The following is a 17,092-nucleotide window of genomic DNA, read 5'->3' as shown; positions in this document are numbered from 1 at the left end:
AGTTATTTAACCTTTAAAGTAGAAGATAAATAAATACTACAATATCAAAAAGATATTATACTAGTAAAAAATTTTATATTTAAGAAGGTTTATTCATAAGATTTTTTAAAATATTTAGAAATTTTCTAACATACTTGGCTATACCAAATCATAACTAGCCATTTGCTCGTCAGGTAGATTTTCAATAATTCCAAAGAAAATCCATAATCTCCTCTCAAAAGCTCACTTTTATATCAAAATTTAACTATAGCTCCATATATCCATCTTCAACATATATATAAAGTATTGGCTTCCAAAAATCCCTTTATTGTATATAAAATACTCAAATTATAGTAAAATCCCTTCAAAACACAATATTTCCGCAAAAAATTTCTTCTTCTCAAATTTTAAAAATTCATATCTCTTGATTCAACCATTCAATTTTTATAAAATTTAAAATAATATAGAATTTACCATTAAATTTTATTTCAAAATAATTCAACCATAAATTTGCTACCAATCGTATAGCATCTTGAAACCCCTAGTAGGTGATCTAAAATCCTAATTCATAAGCACTGTAGTACTATTTTCTTCATATCTCACAAATCCAAAATCCAAATGCCACAAAATTTATATATAAAATTTAATAACATAAAATACATATTTTTAGAAATTTTTAGCCAAAAACTTCACAAATTACATATGATATAGCTCAAAACACAATCACTAGCAATTTACGTCAGTTACTACTCCTTAGATTCCAATCATTGAATTCAACTTTCAAAATCTCCCTCATTCTATCTTAGAATTCATTAAGCAATATTTATTAAATTTAGCCAAAAATATACTTTCTCTAATCCTAGTCGCTAATCTTGGATTACTTTTTGTACGTATATATTATATTCAAAAGAGTGACAGTAGATGCAAAACCGACACCTTGACTTTGAGCACCTATATCTCCTTTATAAAAATTCCAAATGACTCAAATTTTATACCAAAACCATAGACAAAAACTTGAACTTGCTTATCCTAACTTTTGACATTCAAATTCCTCCAAAAAACCAATCCTAATTCCTAATATGGCCTCGAGCAACCTCCTTGAAGCCCATTGGTCATGATTTTTGACCGATAGGAATGGAGATTTATATCATCAATCTCCATTCATTCATATATGTACACCAACTACCTTTTTTGCTACCAAAATCCCTCTTCAATTCCTTTTTGTATAAGATTAGTATATTATATGCCTTAAATACTAAATCAAAGAACCATAATAAAACTTTAAGGATCACCACTATCTAACAAATGTGACTCTAAATTTATAAAGTTATTACCAACAAATCAATCTCAAAAACCATTATCAAAAGAAAATAAAGTTATACAAATTCTAATAGTAACCTTTTTAAATAGATTCTTTTTAGGTAGTAATCTAATCACATTCTAAAATCAACTAAAATTTATTAATATGGTTCTTATTATGTTACTAAATAAATTATATATTAAATATATTAATATGTATTAATATATTTCAATATGTGAAAATAATAGAAGAAAGATTTTTGATATTATGAATAAGAGGATCAAAGGACATACTTGATTGAATTTGTTTAATAAAAGTCGAATCAATAGTCAATGTTGATTTCATTGCTTGAAGATGAAAATGCTTTAGCTTTAAGAAGATTATTTTTTGTTGATCAAAAGATACATCTCCTTCGTTTGGTACAAGATAAGAGCATCTAGAAAGAGTATGTAATAAACTTTGTTGTTTTTAGGTCAATATGTGATCTTGAAATCAAATCTTGATAATGACATACTCCAACATGCTGGGTGATGATTTGAAATACGTATTGATATGAAATACTCAAGGTTCTTTTGATCTATATATACTATACTTATACTTGAAGTACCTTCTACATAATGATGCTATTCTTAAAATGAATCCATAATTATAAGAAGTTTTTTGTTGTAGATCTCGTAGTTAATCTTGATTAGTGAAAATTTCTTAGAATAAAAAGCTATTGGATGGAATTTGTCATTTGCTTCTATTTGTGACAATATTGCACTCAAGAAAAAATCTGATGCATTTGTTTCTATAAAGAATGCTTTAAAAAAGTTGACGCAATACAAAGTTGGTGCAGAAATAAATTTCTTCTTTAAAGCAACAAATGATACTTTGGCTTCTTTATTCCACTCAAGTTTGTCTTTATAAGTCAAATGTAAAAGTGGAGCTACAACTTAAGAAAAGTTTTTGATAAAGATTTGGTAATAATTAGCAAAGTCTAAAAAGCTTTATACATCTCTTACTATTCTTGAAATCTTTCAATCTATGATAGTTTGGACCTTCTTTGGATCCATCATAAGGCCTTTATTAGAAATGATGTATTCCAAAAATTCAACTTGAGTAGTGTGGAATACACACTTTTTCATCTTTGCATATAATCTTGTATTTCTTAGTTTTTGTAACACACAACAAACATAAACTTCATACTCTTTTGTGTTCTTAGAATAAATTAAAATATTATACAAATAATAAATGACAAAATCATCAAGAAACTTATAAAAGATATCATTTATTAAATGTTGGAAAGCAGCTGGTGTATTCATGAGTCTAAAAAGGTATGACATTATATTCAAAATATCCTTACATAATTTGGAAAGCAATCTTCCATTTATCTCCTTTTTTGATGTGGACCAAATTATATGTTCCTCATAGATCTATTTTTATATAGATCTCTACTTGATTTAATTAATTAAGAAGTTTTGAAATCAAAGGTAGAGGATATCTATTCTTGATGGTGATCTTATTAAGTCCTTGATAATCCACACACATCCGCAAAGATCTATCTTTTTCTTTAGAAATAAGATAAGAGTATTGACTAGAGATTTAGAATGGTGTATAAAGTTTTTAGCTAAGTTTTCATTAGTGTATTCTTTGAGTGCAAGCAACTCATTTTGTGATAGGTTATAGATTGGTCCAAATGGTGGTTGAGTTCCTTCTCGAAGATCAATGGAACAACTATAAGGGCGATGCTCTAGAAGAACATTTTTATTCTTCTTTTTAAAAACGTCTTAGAAATCTTCATACTAGCTAAGAATACCACTTGATATCTTTTCACTATCAGCAATGGACATGACATATATAGCAAAAGATGGCCTTTTATTTGCGGCATGCATAAAAGCTCTTGCACCTACTAATAAAGGTTTGAATATACTAGATTTATGGATTTTTACTTACCTAGCAAGACCTTGACTAAACTATGGAAGAAATCAAGATTGCAAGAAATCTAATTTATTTGAGGGTTATATCTTTTTAATCATGATAATCTTAAAATAATTGGATTAAAAAGAGATTTAATGACATTAAATATTACTAAACTATTGTGATCACTCGTTGTTACTTTTATAAGAATAGTTTCATGTATAATATCCCTATAAGACAATGAATGTTCATCTTTCACTTCTACATGTACATATTTGATTTTCTTAATTAAAAATATATCTTATTTTTTGATGAAGTCTTCATCTATAAAATAGGTTGAAACTCCTAAATCTAATAAGGCTAAGACTTTGTGATTTTTTGATCTTAAATAGACTTCTATTGTAAAATAAGGTGATAGATCAAAAGAGAGAATAAGACCTTTATTAGATATTGCACATAAATCTAGCCACACAGTCCTTGTTGTAGCTGGAACAACTTATTTTTAACACATTGTCTTCTTTAGCAATCATGCTTCTTATTTTATAATTGCGTTGTTTCTTTGGACAATATTGAGCATTGTGGTTATCTTCTCCACAATATAAGCATAAGCCTTTTTGACGTCGTCGACTCTTTTCCTTCTTTGTGAGAGATTTAAAATATATCGTATCAATTTTTATTAATTTTGGCTTTATTAAATAAGTTTTTGAAAACTTAAGAGCTACTATCTTTATTTGATTTGTTCCTCTCCAACCATATCTTTCTTCTTAATGTCTTTCAAATAATTAATTATTACATGTAATGGCTTGAGCAATAAATTATCTAAAGTTTTTATTTTTGGCATTGTCAGTAAAAACTCTTTGATATTATCTTTCAATCTATATTAAAATTGATTGATAAAGGCTTTGTCATTCCAATCCATATTGTAAGCAAGGTTTTGGAATTCAGCAGCATATATGGTGGCAGACCGTGATCCTTGCTGTAAAAATAAGAGTTTGGTCTCTTCTACTCTTTTTCAATCACTTTTTCCAAAGGTGGCTATAAATACTCTTAAGAATGAATTCAAATCATAAAGAAGTTACAAATCTTTTTCCATTAAAAATTCAAACCAAAAAAAAAAAAAAATCTTAATAGAAGTATGCCTATGAATCTGACTTGAGTAAATCCATTGGAATATTGGGAATGATACAATTTTAGATAGAACTTGATTTTTTGCAAAAATCATCAAAATTTTGATCTTATTCCATTAAACTTTTCAAGCATACTAATCTTTGTTCCCGTCATACTTACAGAAGCAAAATTTGTTTGATTTGGTTGTGAGGTTGATCTACTTGCTTCCTTCAATTGCACAATTTTTTGTCGCAGACTCTAAACTTCTTCCATAGGGATAGGCATAGTACCTCCATAATTCATGTTGAAAATACATGAGATTTTCACTCTTAGAATATTGACAAACTCATGAAGATCTGCAATAGTTGTAAATCTATTCTCACTTTTGCTAAGAGTAGCATCCATAATCTTTTCTTCCATAGACCACTCAAACAAATTCAAAAAGTTAAATTAGAAGAAGGTAATGTGCAACGTCTAATAAAAATTTTCACAAGAGGGATAATCCACTCTTTTTAAAGAAAAGATCAATGTTAAAAAAGAAGATTTTTTGTTTAAAGATGAGAAGTTCATAACCTTCAAAATACAACAATAGAAGTAGGATAATCCACTCACTTCTAAAATAAGATAAAAATAATATATTAGCACTCTTGTTAAATTGTTAAAGAAATAAATCTCCAAGAAATAAAATTCTCAATACACTTTTGTGTCACTCAAGATAACTAGAAAATCACTCAAAATGTGATGTAATATTAAACTAGAATAGCTATTGCTAAAAATAAGAAGACTAGAAAGTCTTGAAATAAGACTAAAGACTAAAAAGGTATTGACAATAGTGAAGAAGACTTTACTCTTGTCTCCATATATACTCTCTAACTAGGAGGTATGTGGCGATATTCTATATGACCTTCAATATGTCTTGACTTTGCTAGCTACATGTCTTAACTTGTGAGGCAAGTTATCTATGTATGCACTATATAATTAGCTTTTTTCACAAGCTACTACAAAAAGTTAGCTTGTTTCATAAGCTATCAACATGAGGTTAATTTGTTGGCCAAATTTCCAATCTACAAACACATTTAAAGTCAAAATTGCATCTACAAAGCTTTTAAGAAGCTTTTCTAGAAGACTTTATAAAATTTATCTATATTTATTTACTTCTACCTAATCAAATAAGTAACTATTGAAATAAATGTATATGTCCATAACAAAACCAAGAAAGAGTATTTTCTGATAGAAAAAAGCCTAAGAATCCGACTTGAGTAAATCCATTGGGATATTGGAAAGGATGCAACCTTAGATAGAGCTTGACTTATTGTAAAAATCTTTAAAATTTTGATCTTATTCCATCAAACTTCTCAAACATACTAATCCTTATTATCAATATATTAATAAAAAAAAATCCCTCAATTTGGTTGTGAGATTGATCTACTTGCTTCTTTCAACTGCATAACTTTTTGTCGTAGACTCTGAACTTCTTCCATAGGTATAGGCATAGGCATAGGCATAGTACCTCTATAATTTATATTAGAAATACGTGAGATTTCTATTCTTAGAGTATTTCTAAGCTCATGAAGATCTGCAATAGTTGCAAATCTATTCACACTTTTGTTAAGAGTAGCATCCATAATATTTCTTTTCATAGAGAATTCAAACAAATTTAGAAAGTTAAATTAGAGGAAAGTAATCTGCAACTATGAAGGATATGAATTTCAAAGAAAGAAAATCTTCAATATCCTCTTGTGTCATTGAAGAGAACTTAAAAAGTCATCCAAAAGGTGATATAATATTAAACTAGAATGGCTATTGCCAAAAAATAAGAAGACTAGAAAGTCTTGAAATAAGACTAAAGACTAGCAAGGTGTTGACAAGAGTGAAGAAGGCTTCATTCTTGCCTCCATATATATTTTCTAACTAGGAACAACATGACAATATTCTATTAGACCTCTAACATGTGTTGACTTTGCTAGCTATATTTCTTAAGTTTTTAGACAAGTTATTTATATATGTGCTACATAGTTAGCTTATTTCACAAGCTATTAGATGGAGTTAACTTGTTCTATAAGCTCTTAGATCGAGTTAACTTGTTCTACAAGCTACCAACACGTGGCTAATTTGTTGGCGAAGTTTCTAACCTACAAACACATCTAAAGTCAAAACTATATCTATAAAGCTTTTAGAAAGGTTCTCTAGAAGACTTTATGAAATTAATCTATATTTATCTATTTCTATCAAATCATATAAGTAATTATTGGAATAAATATATATGTCCATAACAACAACCTCTAATAAAATTTTCCACAAAGAGAGATAATCCACTTTCTTTAAAAAAAAGATCAGTATTAGAAAACAAGATTTTTTGTTTAAAGGTGGATGATCTACAACATTTAAAATACAACAATAGAAGTGAGGTAATCCACTCACTTCTTAAACAAGATAGAAACAATATATTAACACTCTTGTCAAATTGTCAAGAACATGAATCTTAAAGAAAGAAAATCTCCAATACACTCTTATGTCACTGAAGAGAATTAGAAAGTCACTCAAAAGATATTGTAATATTAAATTAGAATAGTTATTGCCAAAAACAAAGAGACAAAAAAGTCTTGAAATTAGACTAAGAACTAGAAATGCATTGACTAGAGTGAAGAAGGGGTCACTCTTGCCTCCATATATATTCTTAACTAGAAGCTATGTGACAATGTCTTATAGGACCTCCAAAACGTATTGACTTTGTAAGATACATTTCTTAACTTGCAAGGTAAGTTTTCTATATGTACGCCATATAGTGAGGTTGTTCCACAAGCTATCAATACGTGGTTAACTTGTTGACCAAGTTTCTAATCTACATATCAACTACAAACACACGAGAAGTCAAGCAATATCTCTGAAGCTTTTAAGAAGCATTTCTAAAAGGTCTTATGAAATTAACCTACTTTTATCTACTTTTATCTATTCTTACTTAATCATATAAGTATTTACTTGAATACTTATGTATGTCCATGACAAGGGTAGACATGTAGCTACCATCTATAGATCTTATGATAAGAGTATAAAAGATTTCATGATCTCATTTGGTGAGAACATCTTCTTTTTTTATTGATGAACAAAGCCATGCCAATTTTTTACTAGGTTTTGTAAGTGGCTTTGGTATTTTTTTAGTTTTCTCTTCTACTTTATAAAATTAGTTCTTGAAAATTTAGAAAAATATATAATTTTTTTATGTGGTTTTTTAAACATAATAATATTAGAATTCAAAGTTTTGACAAGAAAAAACCATTAAATTTAGTAAATGGTGGTATATTACCTTTATAGTTTAATAGCTTAATTTTAGAGGATTCTTCTTCATTGATTATAAGTTGAAAAATAATAATATTTGTTTTGTTAAAATTAATAAATTCTAATTTTTTAAAAACTAAAAATTGATTATATTAGAGTTGGAACGTGATAAGAATGTTAATTCTTGCAGTAGAGGCTTTGCTATCTTTGAATTTGAGTTTTAGTAGCTAAAAGAAGGCACAACTTTGGATGACAAGATCAAGAGAATTGAAGGAATTTAAAGGCTCAATTTTTTAAAAAATGTGTCATTTAAAGTTAAGATTTTAATTAGCTTAGATTTACTTAAGGACCATCAAGAATCAAATTTTAATGCTCTAATTTGTGGAAGGAAATCTAATGCCTTGCCAAAATAGAGGATTTATTTTGAGGGTCAATATTCGATGCTTACATCCAAATTTGAAGGAAAACTTCAAAAGATACAGACATCTTTAAGTCTTCTTTCCAACAAGACCAATTGGATTCAATTTTGAATTTTATAAAATTGAATTTAATTACTTAAATCTATCTAATTATCATGAAAATATAGAATTTCAATACATACATAATAGATTGATATTGGTAACTTTTGTACTAAAAATCATAGAAAGTATATATTGAATTAAATGTATTGATCGTATTTTACATTTGAATAATTTGTTTTATCCTATAATAATATTTAGATGCCATATTATGAATTCAAGTTAATAAGATTAGGTTAAAATGTATTATATACATCATTCTAATTTTTTTTTGTTGATTTTTTGATGAATTTTTGAATTTTAGGTTGATTTTCTTGAAAAAATAATATTTGACAAAAGATATTATTCATATCAAATTAAAAAAAAATCAAATAAAATAAAAATTTTGTATCTTCTTAGAATAAGTAGAATAGGGAAGACCACAATAGAAAAGTTCAGTTTGAAACATATGTCATAGACATGAATCTAGTCAAAAACCAAAAGGTAATACACTTATGTTTTATTGAAAAAAAGAAAAAAGTAAAGAAAGAAGACATAATTAAAACATGTAAATTTATTTATGCCTTAACTTGTACATATAATTTATTAATATAATTTTTTTTTAAATGATGATATTAGTTTTGTAAAAGAGCTTGTTGTAAAATTTATAAAATAAATATACAATTTAAATTTAAATCATGACAACATTGATTTATTTTGGATTGATATAAAAGTATATCAAGTTAATATCTAGAGCTTATGAATGTATGATTAATTTAACAAGAGATTATTATCATAGCTTGGTTTTTTTCACAAAAGAAAGATTTGTCACTTACAAGTTTGTAAAATGGTAGAATTTTTTTCTTCTCAATAATATTACAATTAGTTTTCTTGTACTTTTTTATATATGTAAAGCATGATATATGTTTATACATACAATTGGTCATCTGTTGTATTTTTTTAATTCATATAATCTTCACTACTAATTAAATAGAAATTTATGCTATTTTAATTGTTAGCTACAATGATCTTGCAATGTAGAATCTGTAGAGTTATTGAACTTGTATATAATATAATATAATATGTTATATTATTTTACAAATAAAGTGATTTTGTATTATTATACTAGCATCTAATATTTAAAGATCTGAAAATTAGTACTTGATAAAGTTGGATGGGATATAAAAAATTTGTCCATTTCTAAGAATCTGTTATTAATTATAATAATTGGTTAATATTTTATGTTTATTTTTTAAAAGATAGTTATTCTTGTTTTAACAAAAGTGTTGAACAAAGCAGTAGAAATAGTTTGTGTTGTAGACCCTCTTTTGGGTATATTTCTGATACTTTAGAATATACACTTTGGTCGATAAACAAGAATGTCATGTAGGTAATATGAAGCTATTTTTTTTTACCTATGCAGTCCAATATCATGTAAGAAAGAAAGATCGTGTAATATCAAGCATAATAACAATCCTTGAGACAAAATCCTTTTATCTATGCAATCCAACATCATGTAAGAAAGAAAGACTGTAATATCAAACATAATAACAATCCTTGAGACAAAATCTTTTTTAATGTGCATTTAAAATTTTAAATATTATTGATGTTAGAAAAGAAAAAGAAAAAGAAACTAAAACTAATAGAAATCAAATTCATGATAATGTAGCACCTAAACAAAGCTCACAGAGATGCAAAGACCATTATACATAAACATAGCTCAAATGAATTAAAACCAAATGTAAGAAGTTTCCATTTGCTATCCAGGCCACATGAATAATTCCTATTCCAACTATTTGAATTGTCTCATTTAAATTTTTTTCTTTTTTAATCTATTTTAGTTGTCAGCCTTGCCATGGCCCAGCAAATTCTATTTTTTATTTATTTTTGTCCAAATATATGCATTCTGAGTCACATCAGAGATACATAAAACCATACTAACCCACTTGGCCTCTAGAGCATTCCATTGAGCCTCCACCTACTTTTATTCATACAGACCAGCGCCTTCTCATACCTCAAAGCCTAGTTTTCTCCACAAAACCCTAATTTCCTCATAGACATACAACAAAATAAAAATAAACAAACAAACAAACAAACAGATTCATGCTCCTTGTTTTGACGTTGAGAGCACATTAGATGAACTAATCATTGGTACATTGAGAATTTGTACAACTAATTGACTCCACACGTATTGATATAATACAACCTCAGATATTACCCTATACCAATCTCACAATTCCAAGGGAATTTTTGCACACTCTCTCACCAGGCAAAAAATGAGAAAAGAAATACTATGTTGTAGGACTACTTTTGGCTAAAAGGGGTAAAATTAGGTTAAATGTGCTTCTCCCAGTTTACTGTAGTAATCCCTAGGACTGAGTGCACTCTGCGTTTACATTCTTAAAGGGACTGCAGGCGGAGAAGCTCTTGTCTGAATAGTCAAGTGACGCTTCTCTTCATTAGCGGAGGAAGCTGTGCGGCTGGTCCACGCCCCGATCTTTGTCGTTCGCATCGTCAGGTTTGTTTAGTCTTCCGTTTACCCCATGTTTTGCATTAGGCGATTGGGTTTTTCGCGCAAGTATTATGAAGGGTTTTTGATGGCATTCTTCGGGAGTTTTTGGAGACGGGTTTGAGGGATTTCGTAGTTTGGGGTTTTAAGGAATTAGCAGATCGGCGAATTTGGTTTAGCGTGGGTGTGATTTATATGTGTGTGGCGAGAGTGGAACTACGAGGGAGGCCCTTGAGAATAGTGCAAATTTGAAGACAATGAGGGTGTGTTTTAGGGATTTGGAGAATGATGGTGTGAATGTGGTTGAATGAAGAATGGGGTTTGCTAAAATCCTAAACGATATGCTTCTTCGCCAGACTAGGAAACGTCTCTTCTCTTCGTGGCGTCCAGTGTGATGTCTGTTGTGTGACGCTAGCGCCGTGTGTTTGGTGCAGGCAATTGAGTTAGGATTGGGAGATGGTGGTTACGGCTTGAAACTTTGGTGAAGTGGAATTGCGAGCGCGGAATGCGTGAGAGACACGCAGAGACAAGGGAAGGTGTAGGTTCCGTCTTGCTACATGCTGCCTAAAAAGAGAGAGGTTGGGGAGGAGGCAGAGTTGGGGAGCAACAGCTTGAAGAGGAATCGCGCTGAATCTCCCAGCGGCAGTGTAGTGGTGGGACGGAACAGAGAGCTCGTCATGGCAGCGGACAGCAATATGGAGGTCGAGATTGACGAGGATCTCCACAGTCGGCAGCTTGCTGTGTATGGCAGGGAGACCATGCGTCGTCTGTTTGGTGCTCATGTTCTCGTCTCTGGTCTGCAGGGTCTCGGTGTCGAGATTGCCAAAAATATTATTCTAGCGGGAGTGAAGTCCGTCACGCTGCATGATGCTGGGAATGTGGAATTGTGGGATCTTTCCGCTCAATTCTATTTTACAGAGGAGGATATAGGGAAGAACCGTGCTCTGGCATGTGCAGACAAGCTCAAGGAGTTGAATGCCGCAGTTGATGTTAACACCAGCTCGGGCGAAATTACGGAGCAACTATTATCAGCCCACTCAGTCGTAGTTTTCACCGACATAGGATTGGACAAGGCTATCGAGATAGACGATTTCTGTCACAGACACGAGCCGGTCATCGCTTTTATCAAGGCAGATATAAGAGGCGTGTTTGGTTCCGTTTTCTGTGACTTTGGACCATCGTTCAATGTTGTCGATGTCGACGGCGAGGAGCCACACACGGGTATCGTCGCATCCATTAGTAATGACAACCCCGCTCTGGTTACATGTGTGGATGACGAGCGGCTGGAATTGCAGGATGGCGACCTTGTTAAATTCTCTGAAGTGCACGGTATGCCGGAACTTAACGATGGGAAGCCCAGGCGTGTCAAGGGTACAAGACCTTATTCATTCTTATTGGAAGAAGACACGACTGGATACGGGGCTTATGAGAAAGGAGGAATTGTAACGCAAATAAAGCTTCCCAAGGTGCTCAAGTTCCAACCCTTGAAGGAGGCGTTAGACAACCCAGGGGAATTTCTACTCAGTGATTTTGCGAAGTTCGACCGACCCCCGTTGCTGCATGTAGCGTTCCAAGCATTAGATGCTTTTCGCTCTGAGTTAGGCCGATTTCCTGCGCCTGCGTCAGAATCAGACGCAAACAAGTTGGTTGAGATTGTACATCGGATTAATGAAGCGAAGCCTATTGACCAAAAACTTGATACTATTGACGACAGCATCGTGAAGCTTCTGGGAAGTGGATCTCGAGCTGTTCTGAGTCCTATGGCTGCAATGTTTGGAGGAATTATTGGCCAGGAAGTTGTGAAAGCCTGTTCTGGAAAGTTTCACCCTCTGTACCAGTTTTTCTACTTCGATTCAGTAGAGTCGCTGCCAGCAGAGCCATTGACACCAGAGGATGTGAAGCCTTTGAACACACGATATGATGCACAGATCGCTGTCTTTGGCTCTAAGTTGCAACAAAAGCTAGAAGAATCGAAATTATTTCTGGTCGGTGCTGGCGCCCTGGGCTGTGAGTTTCTCAAGAATCTTGCACTCATGGGAGTCTCGTGTGGTCCGAAAGGGAAGCTCACGGTCACTGACGACGATGTGATTGAAAAGAGCAACCTCAGTAGACAATTCCTATTCCGTGATTGGAACATTGGGCAGGCGAAGTCGACAGTGGCATCATCAGCGGCTATTGCTATTAACCCTTCTTTTAGAGCAGTGGCGTTGCAGAACCGTGTCAGTCCAAACACAGAAAATGTCTTTGACGACACTTTCTGGGAAGGCCTGGACTTGACAGTCAATGCTTTGGACAATGTGAATGCGAGGCTTTACATTGATTCTCGGTGCGTTTACTTCCAAAAGCCGTTACTAGAGTCAGGAACTCTGGGCACCAAATGCAACACGCAGGTGGTGATTCCCAACTTGACAGAGAACTACGGTGCATCACGTGACCCCCCTGAAAAGCAGGCACCCATGTGTACTGTACACTCATTTCCTCACAACATTGACCATTGCCTGACTTGGGCTCGTTCGGAGTTCGAAGGTTTGCTTGAAAAGACTCCGGCTGAGGCTAATGCATTTCTATCCAAGCCTGAGGAATACAAGACTGCGATGAAGAATGCAGGTGATGCTCAGGCCCGGGAGCTTTTGGAGCGAGTTGTGGAATGTTTGGTCACGGAGCGCTGCACCACATTCGACGAGTGCATTGCATGGGCTAGGACCAAATTTGAAGACTATTTTTCGAACCGGGTGAAGCAGCTTACATTTACATTTCCCGAAGATGCGACTACTAGCAATGGTTTGCCGTTCTGGTCAGCACCAAAGCGGTTCCCTAAACACTTGCAATTCTCGTCATCCGACCCTTCCTGCCTCTCTTTTGTCGCTGCAGCTGCTATTTTGCGAGCATCTACTTATGGTATCTCAGTGCCAGCGTGGGCTTTGGATGCAAAGAAACTGGCTGAAGCTGTAGACAAGGTTAAGGTTTCAGAATTTTCACCAAAGCAAGGCGTTAAAATTGTGACTGATGAGAAGGCCACGAGCCTGAACGCCTCCAGCATGGACGATGATTACCAGATAGAGATGTTGATCAAAACTCTTGACGAGGGTGTTAAGAAACTTTCTCCTGGTTTTAAAATGATTCCCGTGACGTTTGAGAAGGATGATGATACAAACTTCCACATGGATTTAATTGCAGGACTTGCCAATATGCGAGCACGGAACTACAGCGTACCTGAAGTCGACAAACTGAAGGCTAAGTTTATAGCTGGGCGCATCATCCCTGCTATAGCCACAACAACCGCTATGGCTACAGGACTTGTTTGCTTGGAATTGTACAAGGTTATACTAGGGCATAATGTCGAACGGTACAGGAACACATTTGCCAACCTAGCTCTCCCCTTGTTTTCAATGGCTGAGCCTGTACCTCCGAAGACATTCTCTCATCAAAATCTCAAGTGGTCGATCTGGGACCGATGGGTTATTGCTGGGGATCTGACCCTCAAAGAATTGTTGGAATGGTTTGAGGAAAGGGGCTTGACAGTCTACAGTATCTCTTGTGGCCAGTCTCTGCTATATAACAATATCTTTCCGAAACATCGGGAACGTATGGGCAAGAAAGTGGTGGACCTGGCCATGGATATTGCCAAACTAGATATACCACCTAATCGTCGCCACTTCGACATAGTAGTTGCGTGTGAAGACGATGATGGGAACGATCTTGACGTACCGCTAGTCTCCATTTGTTTCAGGTGAACGTAAGTTCTACAATTTCTACTCGTGACTTATTACATTTCCTACCCATTTCACGGTATAGTCTGTTCATATTTATCCATCGTAGGCATCACTCATGTTGTCTGAGGATGTTCATCAAGGCTATACAGCTGATCAAGCCTTAAACGCAAACGAGAATACGTGTTTCCTGGTCTTTTATTTTGTTGTATTTGAACGAGTTGATGGCTGCATCACTCTCAACACTTCAATGTGAAATATGACCGGAGGTTCCAGTGCAATTAAAAAGTTATTAATGGCATGCTCTGTGAGCCATTCGGACCCCGTATTGAAGTCGCTAATGTATTTGGATACACTGCAATTCGCGGTTGCACGTTCAAAGGTGGAGGATTCTATGTTCGAGTAAAGAAAATATTAGGCATATCACTTGGACATGCATTGTCCAAATTCTCCTTGCCAAATACATGGTTCTGAAATCTGTTAGCCATTAGTTGTGTATGGTGAATGCCAACCGTGGACATGGTGCCTATCGCACAGGTCAATGTTACGTGAAGGAACTAGATGAAGTAAGAATTCACATACTTCTCAGTCAAACTTTGATTCAGCGATTGTTTCCAACAGACGCAGATTCGATTCACGTAATTTGCACAATTCTTCTCTTGGTAGCGACCCAATTGGTCTATTGAACATTCTTTTCGAAATGAAAATGTAGAAGGGTTCCTAAATCTTCATCATTGAACGAAACTCCATTGACAAACTCAACAAATACTCAAAAAAAAAAGCATTTCAGCTAAAGAATAAAGAAACCTCCTTCAACTATGTAGTTTACGTGCAAATTAGAGTGTTTTTTTGTCCCAAAGCCCATGGATGTTCGACAATGAAAGTGTACTGTTGTAACAGAACAGTCTCCCTGATTCAAATGGCCTCTGCATTTACATTCATCTCAATCTATTTACAAATGATCTAAATACACCTATAACTCTGCATCTCTTTGTCCTTGACCGTTCTGAGCAGAAGCAAATATCCTTTGTAAAACATCTTTAGACATTCTGACAATACTTTCAAAATCGGTTGGACCTAATCGTAGAACATCACGCAACAAATCTCCCTCCAAAAACTCTCGTTGAATAGCTAAAACACAGTTCCGAATGGCACCCTGTTTCAAAATTACCAGTGCAAGCGTTAGATCAGACACAACCCTCGAAAGAACAAATTGAGCATGCTGGTGCTCATGTGCCACAAGTAGGGAAAAATAAACAACAGACAAAAGTAAAAAATATAAACTGAAGAAGCACTAGATCATGCAAAGAGAAGGCCACTAACAAAATCAGAAAATTATTACAAGAATAATTTAACAGCGTCCACGAAGGCAGGTCGGAAGCAGGAATGGAAAAAAATGAGGACGTGGACTCACATCGTGGTCAAAGACAGAGAGCAAGTTGCCTAGTGCTGACTTGGCCACGGCAAAAGCTCTCGAATAATTTCTCGCTAACCACTGCAGGCGCTCGCCATCAGATCCAAGTTGTGTGACCTCCGCGACGATGGACGAAAGATCAGAAAGATGACCCATGGCCTGAGAAAGTCCCATTCCCCTGGCAACAGATTGCGTGAAGACGTAGTTTGTAATGTAGTCCCAACTCATTGTGCCTAAACCAGCCCACCACTGCAATCCATTTCCCATAGTATTCGCAATATTTCTGGCCCTCTCCGCACCTAGCATACATCATAGACAAATTTATTAGTAAACACAGCACACGTCACAGACTCGACACTCGAAACTCAATTAAAATAACGTGGTTGAATCGCATGCCATCACATCAAATAATAGTTTTCTTAATCCTACAAGTTTAATCGTTAACATAGTCGCCTTTCTAACTCCAAAACGCAGTAGTCTCTTCACCACATTGTTTAACCCTAAAAATAAGGCTTACAACAATAATAAAACTGCATTAAAATGCAAATCAGAGGCAGCAAAAATTGGCACAAATTAAAAAGATCGCCAAAAACATCCACAATTAGGAGATGAAAAAGAGATTCCCAAAACATCGATCCTTCTCTCAACTCCAAAACCCTAAATCTCACTACCACAACCAGCAGACCTTAATCACGTTAACAGACCACAAAACGCCCCAGTCGTTACCAGCAAGATCACCACGGGCGACGCGGGCAGAAGCGAGGCGGTTGAAGAGGGACTGCAAGGCGAGCGAGAGCGAGCGCAGGGTAGCAATAATCGCAGCTGGAGCGGCCCAGGCGGGACCATTCACGGTCCCTGCAGCACCAGACGGCGGTGCCGTAGTGCCAGGTCCAGCATTCGCAGATACGGAGCTTGGCAGGAGTGCCAATCCCACCATAACCACAATTGGAAGCATCAAACCGCTCGACATTGTGGACCTTATCGCATCCAAAACGCAAATCCTAATCCCCTTGAAAAAAACTTGAGAGAAATCTTTCCTAATACAAAATTGAGCCGCAATTGATTCTTAAGAACCTGAGAGATCACTACAAACTGGACTACGTTGGGGTTGGTAGTTGACGACGGGGTTCAATCTACAAATTGAGGAAGCTGCAATCTTCGCTGTAGCGGTGTGAGTGTGGAGTGGAAGCTGCACGACACTTGGAAAGAGCCAGTATCGCGTCCCACACGTCTTCCGATCCTTCACCGACCATTTCCGTTGATTCTGAGACCCCCCCAGCCCGGATGGTTCAGGGTTTCAATATCACTGGGTATCGATGCTGTCTATACCCGTCGTAAAAATTGGATGGTGCACGGGTGGAAGGGTATCAGCTGAGTCGCCTGACATTGCTGCCGTCGAAA

The 17,092-nt window shown here is 34.6% G+C and overlaps 2 protein-coding genes across 2 annotated transcripts; one reads left to right on the top strand and one right to left on the bottom strand.

The window, feature by feature from the left end:
* The first annotated feature begins 10,290 nt into the window (after positions 1–10,290).
* On the top strand, positions 10,291–14,601 carry LOC112290272 (ubiquitin-activating enzyme E1 2). Its single transcript, XM_024536399.3, has 2 exons — positions 10,291–10,576; positions 11,002–14,601. Exon 2 carries the CDS (start codon positions 11,125–11,127, stop codon positions 14,299–14,301), a length of 3,177 nt encoding a protein of 1,058 aa, XP_024392167.1. The 5' UTR covers positions 10,291–10,576; positions 11,002–11,124; the 3' UTR covers positions 14,302–14,601.
* Positions 14,602–15,188: 587 nt separating this feature from the next.
* LOC112290273 (uncharacterized) lies at positions 15,189–16,882 on the bottom strand. Its single transcript, XM_024536401.3, has 3 exons — positions 16,418–16,882; positions 15,692–15,990; positions 15,189–15,433 (listed from the first exon to the last, which is right to left on the bottom strand). Exons 1-3 carry the CDS (start codon positions 16,659–16,661, stop codon positions 15,251–15,253), a joined length of 726 nt encoding a protein of 241 aa, XP_024392169.1. The 5' UTR covers positions 16,662–16,882; the 3' UTR covers positions 15,189–15,250.
* Positions 16,883–17,092: the final 210 nt, after the last annotated feature.

Source organism: Physcomitrium patens, chromosome 13 (assembly GCF_059467195.1).
Source record: "Physcomitrium patens ecotype Gransden chromosome 13, ASM5946719v1, whole genome shotgun sequence".
Classification (NCBI taxonomy): Eukaryota; Viridiplantae; Streptophyta; class Bryopsida; order Funariales; family Funariaceae; genus Physcomitrium; species Physcomitrium patens.
The sequence above is the reverse complement of the archived record's forward strand: the minus strand, read 5'-3'. Positions and strand labels throughout refer to the sequence as shown.